Raw genomic sequence first — 8,784 nt, 5'->3', positions numbered from 1 at the left:
TGAGTTAAACTTGTAGACAGTAGACACCTACTCCCTCCGGTATTTTAGTCTGAAACGACTCCTTAGCGATCGGCCGCTACAACGAGCGATCCAATCGAGCGCAAGCAGTCAGCCGACCAGACTTTCCGTCAAGGCCCACCAACCCCCCATTCCCAATTTCAGGGGGCCACCCCTAATTAATCCACTTAGTTAAGCCACTTTCCAAACCGGGGCCTGTCCGCAAACGAGCGCTGCAACGCTCGCGCGGCAGATAGTCACGCCCTTTTTAGTCTGTATATAAGTTTTGTCTGAACTCAAAGTATCTCTAATTTAACCAAACTTATAGAAATAAATGAACATTAACACTCACAATGCCAAATCAATATTTTTAGATTTATTATGAAATGTTGCTTCGTAGTATATATATTTGGTATTGTAGACGTTGCTCTTTTCTAATACGGAGTATAAGTTTGGTCAAACTTTGCAATGTTTGACTTGACACAAATCTAATATGTGAAATAAAAAGGACCAGAGGGAGTATTTCCGGAAAGAACCATTGAATTTTGTGTGTAAGGATAGACGGGAAACAACAGTAAGATACATACCTGAAACAATGGACCTATCTAACCCAAGCTCATCAGTCGTGCTGAGCAGAGCAAGAACAAGCAGAGGAGACATATATATCAGCACTACGTACACACTTGAGAGAAAAACAACCCAGGATATAAACACGACACACACCCGAGATGCAGCTCCTTTGTGATGGCGAGCTCGTGGATTTCGCTTGCAATTAGTCTATGTTACCATCTTCACAGTGCAATGTGTTTTCATGCTTGATATTAGTTGTCGCTCAAATAAATGTATTTATACATCCGGTTGAACCTCTAATATGAGATGGAGGGGGAGCAATATATACATGTAGTAGTTGCATTTATTAGGTTGTAAACTTATTTTGTCTTGAGTTGTGTTATGTTACACAAACACCTATTTTCTCATTAACAGCTTGGCACAAAAGAAAGCTTAGGTTGGAGAGTTACTCCCACTATCACCAGCCTAACAGGATCAAAGCAGTTGGTCGCATACGAGTAGGCAGCAAAGAATAGCATAATTAAAAATAGAAGTTACCACGAGAATGTCGGTGGCGGTGTTCCCCATGGTGGACAGAACAACCACCGGGTTGCCGAAGCTGCGGACGAGGTTGCCAATGCCCATCTCCTTGGTCCGCTGGGCTGACAGTATAGACGACCCACACAAGTCGATCACGTCGGTCAATCCCGCCGCCACCGACCCTTTCCTCACTGTAGCCAGCCTAGGCCGGATTTCCGTTGGCGTGATGAGCTTGGAGGCAGGGCAGATGTCGGGAGCTAGCTTCGCTTCCGGGCGACCCTCGCGCAATGGGGATCGTGGACTTGTGTGTTGCATTCCCTTACCTGGTTATTCCATTCACACGACAGCGCAGGCGGCGGTGGTTCGCCGCCGGGCACGCTGCCTTCCGTGGATATTTCCTGATCAGCGCGAGGCGACCTGTACACCTTGCAGAGCACCAGCTGCTGGTCCGCGACGACGTGCGGCTGCTCGAGACCAACCTCGAGCATGCACCAACCCAGCCTTTGCTTTCTGAATCTTGGTGATATTCCAGCCGGATTCTTGATCTGCAACAAGTAGGAGAGTGGGCGCGTGTACGCTTCCCCATCCGGGCCAGGAATGATTCTCTTGCCCGCCTCCGGGTGCCACCTCTCTCCGCCGCGACCGCCGCAGACGTTGCGCATCCGCCTCGGCGTGGGCCCACCATCCGCGCTCTGGTGGTACTTGGCGTGGCTGCAGAAGTACCACGCCATTCCGTCGCCGTGGTCGTCGCCCGGAGCGTGGTCGCGGCCGCGGACGAGGGCCTCAGGGGGAGCAGAGTAGGGGTCCGCTTCGTGGATGAAGCTGTAGGGGAACGGCTCCCCGGCGACCTTGCGCCGGAGAAGGTTGACCAGGTCGCTGGTTGACAACATGATGTCGCTAGCAATTCTTGGCGGGCGAGGTGCTGGAAGCGCGGGGAGTGGAGGGGACTGGTGGAAAAGACAGGCTTTCGGCGGGGTTTATATTAAGTATAGTACTCCCTCCGTAAACTAATATAAGAGTGTTTAGATTACTAAAATAGTGATCTAAACGCTCTTATATTAGTTTACGGAGGGAGTACAAAAGTGCTCTGCTCCACTTTGATGCTCGAGAGTGGTCCGTGAATGAAAGAGCGGAACCGGATGGAATTCGGACTTCTGTCCCGTCCGAGAGCGCGTCACGGCCCGGAGAGAGAACCTGGACCCCACCCAAAAAAGCCTCCACCCCTCAGAAACGGGGTGCTAATTGCCTTCTAGTAACATATATTCCCTCTGTTTCTAAATATTTGTCTTTTTAGATATTTTAAATGAAACCATATACTCCCTCCGTCCGGAAAATACTCGTCGGGGGTATGGATGTAACTAGATGTATTTTAGTTCTAGATACATTCATTTTTATGCATTTCTTCGACAAGTATTTCCGGACGGAGGGAATATTTAGGAGATGTGGGAGTACGTGTTAATCGTCAGCAGTAGCTGTTATAGTTTTTCTTGGTTGAAGTTTACAATTATGTTCTGTTATGTTGCTGACAACGAAGGGCAACATTGGCGACAAATCTGTTTTCATGTTCAATGCCCTTCCTGAAGAAGAACAGAAAGCTTTGCTGCCAAGGCTTGCTATTTTTTTTAAATAATACATAGTCGATTGGATCCAGTCGGCCCACTGTTGGCCAATTGACCCCAGTCGGCCCACTGCGGGTTGATTGCCCCCCCCCCTCCCAGTCTTCTTCCTTCAGGTTGATGGGTGCATGCACCCATTTTTTGTTGAATATGTATTTGAAAAATGTTGAATAGGTATTTGAAAAATATTGAACGAGTATTTGAAAAATGTTGAACGTGTATTTGAAAAACATTGAATAGGTCGATGGGTGCATAGTTGTTCAACGTTTTCCAAATACCTATTCAACATTTTTCAAATACCTATTCAACAGAAAAATGGGTGCATGCACCCATCGGCCTAGAGGAAGCAAACTGGGGGCCAATCGGCCAGCAGTGGGCTGACTAGGGGCCAATTGACCAGCAGTAGTCTGACTGGGTATTATTTTTTAAAAATATAATTACCGCGTAATATTTTTGAAATTTAATAAAAATAATGTATTATTTTAAAGAAAATTAGCCCGAGGCTTGAGGCACCATCCCGTCGCCCGGAGCGTGTTCGCGCCGATGAGGGCCTCAGGGGGGAGCAGAGTAGGGGTCCACTTCGTGGATGAAGCCGTGGGGAACGACTCTCTGGCGAACCTTGCGCCGGAGACGGTTGACCAGGTCGTTGGTAGACAACATGATGTCGCTAGCAATCCCTGGCTGGCGAGGTGCTGGAGGCGTGGGAAGTGGAGGGGACTGGTGGTAAAAAGAGGCTCTCAAGGGGAGTGCGAATTTTCAGAGGCCGAGCCACAGGTAGGCCGGTATCGTGGGCGTCCGTTTGGGCCTTGGGATGTGCATCCCGTCAGTGGGTGGCAGGCCTATCCAGTGAAATACAGCCGACGATACGGCCAGGGAGGAGTGTGTAGGCGTATTGTGTGCGGCCATGACTTATCGTTCGAAACAGCACAGGCGACAGAATCTTTGCCCTGGTCACCCCCATCCCCACGACGATACCGCAGCCTGCGTGGAACAAACCAGAGCCACGCAGCGGGTCGGCTCCTCCACCCCCTCCCCATCTGGCGAACGGCGGCGCCTGTGCTGCTCCGGCGAGGTGCCCAGCAATGGCCTCGAGCTCAACGGGTATGTTTGCTCCCCCTTCGGCCAACCCTCACTTGAACTAGCTGCCTGTTCACCGCCGCGGATTTTAGGGATTTCTTACCGAGTTGGCTCGGCTTCGATTCATGCAGGATGTGTGCTGCGCCCGGGCCATGGAGCAGTTCCGTCTTCCCAGTCGAGTCACAGGATTCGATGAGCGTCCCCAGCGTCGTGTTTGGCGCCGGCGGCGGTGCACAGGTAGGCGTGGAGGCGGCGGCAGGCGAGGTGTGCTCTGAAGCCACTAGTGGCTGGACACGCAGGTCAGTGTGTTGTGCCACAATTCTTCTTTGGAGTGCCGTGCGAAGTTAGATCTGAATCATGTTTAGGTTGCTAGGGGACAGAAGAGTTGATTCGGGTTTCTGCAGCGATTCATAGCATGTTATGCACATATTTGTTCTATTTTCGGTGGTGTGCTAGCTATACATGATGTGGATCATTTTCGAAAAATATGCTTCTGGGTAGGAAAATATAGAGCTGTTTTGGAGATTGTTGGAAGTGTAGCGACAGTGATGTTAGCACTAATCTAGTAGCTCTTGGATTCATAGTGTGGTAATTGGATTTTTGCATGACTGGAGGTTTGAAATTTACAGAGATGTATGTAGATTGCATAAGTCTCGAATCAACGTCGATGTTTTGGAAATTTTGTACTTATAGGATAGATCTGATTCGCGCAGGGGTGTTCCCTGGCTGGCGCGGTGGATTGGTTCCATTCTACCAGTGGACTACCAGGATTCGATGAGTGCCCCCATTGTCAAGGTGGACGCGGTCGGCAAAGCACAGCCATAAGAAACTGTGCTGAACATCCTTCTCTCCTTCTGATTTTGCAGCTCTTTTAGCAAGTTTGCATATTTAGAAAGGTTGAGCTTTGTCTAGTTAGCATAGAAGTTGATCTGAAGCTGGGTGTTTGGCACATATTTCAATTTCACTACAATTTTAGTTTCAGTGCAATTTGGGACAAATTTGTTTGGATGGGTAGTATGTTTGTTGGATTTTCCCCCCGTGTAGTCGGAGTAGATAACATTTTTTACTTGGGCCAATGGAACATTTGTAGCTTGGACTTTGGGGGTTAGAGATGTTGAGTTCAGAATTGCCGTATTTATTTGATGAGTTTCGCTACAGTGGAAGCCACATGATTATTTTTTATTGGTACCTGATAAATTTGGAGTAAAACTTTTGTGGATTGTTTAGAGGCAAGCTGGTTGTGTTTAGGTTGTTGGTTACTTTCTAGAGGCAATGGAACAATGCAGTTTGCAGTTTTGGGCGTTAGTGATGTTGGATCCAGTATAACCATATTTGTTTTATGAGTTTTGGTCCAGTGCAAGTCAAATGATTGTTTTGATTGGGCGATGATTGGTTTGGAGTAAAACCTTGATGATGGTTGTTTGGGACAAAAATGTTCATCAATGTACTTGGGGTGATTTCACACAGGAGGTTCAGTTTGAGTATTTTCTAGAGGCAAGCTGGTTGTGTTTAGGCTGTCAGTCAAGCAGCTTGAAAGCATGTCCACTGTCTATGCAAATTCACTAATGTAGCTACTGTATCTTGCAGGAAACTCTATTATCACACAGTAACCTGATGTTCTACGAGCTAATGCGGATGCAAGGGAACCATTTAGCGGCGGCAAGTGACTTGCTTGAGGCAATCAAAGGGTCGTTCGTTGTTCTGTAAAACAGTTTGCCCTGTGTGGTATCGGCAATTTTTTTAGGGAATAGGTATAGGCAAATGGAAATGCCATGTAACTCTTTTTCATTCAGTTTTAAGAACCTCCCGCAAGATATTCAGTTTGGACCGTGTGTAGGGTTAATTCAATGCAAATGCACTTTAATTCATGCAGCTCCCACCAATACATTTTTATCTTGACTAGTGCAATCACTAGGATAATGCAACACAATGCTGATGGAAATTCAGCGAGGAAATTTCAGTCTACATGCACAAACACTTGTACACTAATGCTGCAGTGAACACTACCACTAAAATGTTCTTCAGATAGCACCATCTTTGGCAGTCGGGGAGATGACGTGCTGGAGCAGGTGGAGCTTGTTTTTTTTTTGACGGGAGCAGGTGGAGCTTGTAGCTGGCTACCTTGCCGTTCTGGCAGTCTTCCTCATAGAACACCTCGCCGACCGATAAAAAAAAACTCGACGTCTTCTGGCAACTTGGCGAGGAGGGAGATGGTGGCCTTGCTCGGTGTTCCTTCTCCAGGCTCAATGTGGTGGTTGCCTAGGTGGAGGGAGATGACAACAGGGGAGGGGTGATGTGAGAACGTAGTAAATTCTCAGAGGTGACAGCCTGACAGGACGGGGGAAAGTGAACCACGATGCGCGGTGAAAAGCTGTTGCACCAGAGCCGTCTCGTGTAAAACTGCATTCGCTAACACAAAGCGACTATTTAGGCATGAACATGCCGCTCCGGTGTGATTAATCAGGACTAAACTGTTTGTTCTATCGCATAAACCATTCGAACTAAACAAGTCGCTAAGCTGTTTCGTGTAGAGCAGATATAACTCAAGTGCCAAGTTAGTCCTACTGACTTTTAGAGACAACAAAATTGTGGCAGTGCTTCATTTGCTAATACCCACAGACACTCGTATTATCATGAAATAAATAAACTTGATTAGTGGAAGGTGAGCTAATGGTGAACAAACTTGCGTCTTCCCTGGGCCAAAATGCTCCACGTCCACACTTTGACCAAACGGCGGCCTCAGTTGGCCAAAAATCCTCCACGGCATGCATGCACAAGGACCCGTACGGGTCTTCAGCCCGTGACACTGTGTGCATACATGTCAGACGCGGATCAGCAGCCTAGCTGCCTTTTGCATGTGAGTGGGACCAGTCGGGTTCAATACGGGGCAAAAACAAATCGAATACACCACTTATACACTGGCCGCGCGGATCCCCCTGGTGATGGAATGGCTGAGATTCCGGCCTGCCTGTGGCTCGGCCGCCATTGGCATTTTTCGCTTTCAAGGGGGCTTATTCAGTAGTATTCTTTTTGTAAAGTAGTGATCTAAACATTCTTATATTAGTTTACGGAGGAAGTATAAAAATGTTCGGCTCCATTTTGATGCCCGAGAGTGACCCATGAATGAAAGTGCGGAACCAGATGGAACTCGGACTGTGGCAACAAACTTGTCTGTCACGGCCCGGAGAGAGAGCTCGCAAAAAAGCCTCCACCTCGCAAAAACAGGGTGCTGGTTTTTTTAACTGAGCGGTCTTATCTTTGAGTCTCTCATGCTGAGTTGGTGCAAGTGCAACACCAAGCGGGTAAGCAAAAGTGGACTGTACGTCTGGTTGTGCAACCCAACGACCCAAGTTCAATTCCCAGAATTGGCAGGTGATGCACGGGGGTTTTCCCCCGTTTATTGAGGATCAGTCTTGATGTGTGGTGGAACCACTCACCAAGAAATATCTTGATACTCATTTAAAAAATTCTGAGGACCATGTTTATCTTGGTACTCATACTAAAATGGTCGTATGCATCCTTAGTTGGTGCAGAGGCCGGGAAGTGAAAATCTCCCCAACATAAGGCCACTGCATTACTCCTGAAGATCTCTACCGCTGGCCGCCCACCCCTCCTCCACCCCCACCTCTCCTCGCCGCCGCCAACCCTAGCCGCCGCCCAGCCCTCCTCCACCCCCACCTCTCCTCGCCGCCGCCAACCCTAGCCGCGCCCAGCCCTCCTCCACCCCCACCTCTCCTCGCCGCCGCCAGAGGCGGTCTCCGGGCAAGTCCGGGGCGCCGCCAAGGAAGGTGGCGGCGGGGCAAGTTGCTGCTCTGCTTCCGCGGGGGCATTCGGATCTGGGGCGGCGGCCCCTCTGGTGAGGCACCACCGGCTTAGCGGCGGGCGGTGGTGCGGGCGTTTGGTTCCGGCGTTCTTGGCCGCGCGGGCGGCGGAATCTCGGAGGACGAGGGCGACGGCGCCAGATCTGGCGCCCCTCCTCCCTGTACGGCGTGTTCTCCCCCATCCGGCCCCCATGGGACGCCGGCGCTGGTGGTGCTAGTGGTGGGGAATCCAGTCCAGGCGAAAGCCATGGCCGACCATGCTCGGCTGCGTCGACGGCGACGCCTGAGGGCGCCGTGTCCCTCCTTGGAGGCGTCTGACAGGTCTGATCCCCCCACTCCCCCTTCCCCTAGTTCTCCCGGGCGAAAGCTCCAACTTTGTTAGGCGGCGGCGGCGCCATCGGCGTCGTATCCTTCTTGAAGGCGCCGTTTAGGGAGCTTGGTGGTCGGTGGGCGCTGTTGGGGTGCGGGGGGTGGCGGCGGTGGTACCCTCCTCGTCCTAGCTCTTGCTTTCCATCGCCATTGTATCTTTCCGCTCTGCAAGGTGGTGGCGCTGTCTAGAGGACGGCGACGTTGGTGGAGCGGTGCTTCATCTTTCACATTGATGATGGCGGATCTCGGCGGCATGGTGCTGTGGAGACTCGGCGTCTGATGCGCGGAGATGGACTCGTGCAGGAGGAGGAAGCTGTCTGGCGTCATGGGGACGTCGATGGCAGACTGGCCAGACAAGGTAGAAGCCTCAATTTGATCTGAAGACGGACCTGTGGAAGATGGCGGCGACGACACACGAGTGCGTCTGACCGGATTGCGCCCCAGACCCAGTATGTGGCTCGGCTGGGGTTACCGAATGAGTTTCGGCTTCCGGCTTTTGATGTTAGGCTTAGGTGAGTGGTTTGGGTAGTGGCCCAGCTAGCACCCCTTCATCATATTGGATAGGAGTAGCGGCACATGTTGCCAAGATGGTGGATTCTGACACATTGTTGTAATACTTTGTATGGTTATCGAGAATAATCAATAAAGTGGCCGTATGCATCTCCCAGATGCAGAGGCCGGGGGTCATCCTCCTTTTCTAAAAAAAAAACGTCTGTACCCTTCATAGTTTGATTGAATGCACCAAAGTTAGATGAATTTCAGTCGACTATTGGTATCAGGCACAGAGATCCAGTTTCCCTTTATTTGTTTATATG

General features: G+C 50.1%; 1 protein-coding gene across 2 annotated transcripts; it reads left to right on the top strand.

Moving 5' to 3' along the window:
• The first annotated feature begins 3,476 nt into the window (after nt 1-3,476).
• Nucleotides 3,477-5,651, top strand: LOC119312852. 2 transcript variants are annotated; one of them, XM_037588627.1, is made up of 4 exons: nt 3,477-3,803; nt 3,911-4,078; nt 4,493-4,610; nt 5,367-5,651. In XM_037588627.1, the coding sequence occupies exons 1-3, from the start codon at nt 3,607-3,609 to the stop codon at nt 4,602-4,604; spliced, it is 477 nt and encodes a 158-aa protein (XP_037444524.1). In that variant the 5' UTR covers nt 3,477-3,606; the 3' UTR covers nt 4,605-4,610; nt 5,367-5,651. The 2 variants fall into 2 exon arrangements, with proteins under 2 accessions (XP_037444524.1, XP_037444523.1); XM_037588626.1 differs by having other exon boundaries at nt 3,479-3,803; nt 4,493-4,574.
• The last annotated feature ends 3,133 nt before the right edge of the window (nt 5,652-8,784 follow it).

This window comes from Triticum dicoccoides, chromosome 5B (assembly GCF_002162155.2).
Source record: "Triticum dicoccoides isolate Atlit2015 ecotype Zavitan chromosome 5B, WEW_v2.0, whole genome shotgun sequence".
NCBI lineage: Eukaryota > Viridiplantae > Streptophyta > Magnoliopsida > Poales > Poaceae > Triticum > Triticum dicoccoides.
The sequence above is the reverse complement of the archived record's forward strand: the minus strand, read 5'-3'. Positions and strand labels throughout refer to the sequence as shown.

Bases quoted from the DNA above. Each gene is read 5' to 3' on its own strand.
- LOC119312852 (XM_037588626.1), top strand. From the start codon at position 3,607: ATGACTTATCGTTCGAAACAGCACAGGCGACAGAATCTTTGCCCTGGT. The intron at 4,079-4,492 runs GTCAGTGTGTTG...TGATTCGCGCAG, and splicing joins ACTAGTGGCTGGACACGCAG to GGGTGTTCCCTGGCTGGCGC. The intron at 4,575-5,366 runs GTGGACGCGGTC...TGTATCTTGCAG, and splicing joins TGAGTGCCCCCATTGTCAAG to GAAACTCTATTATCACACAG.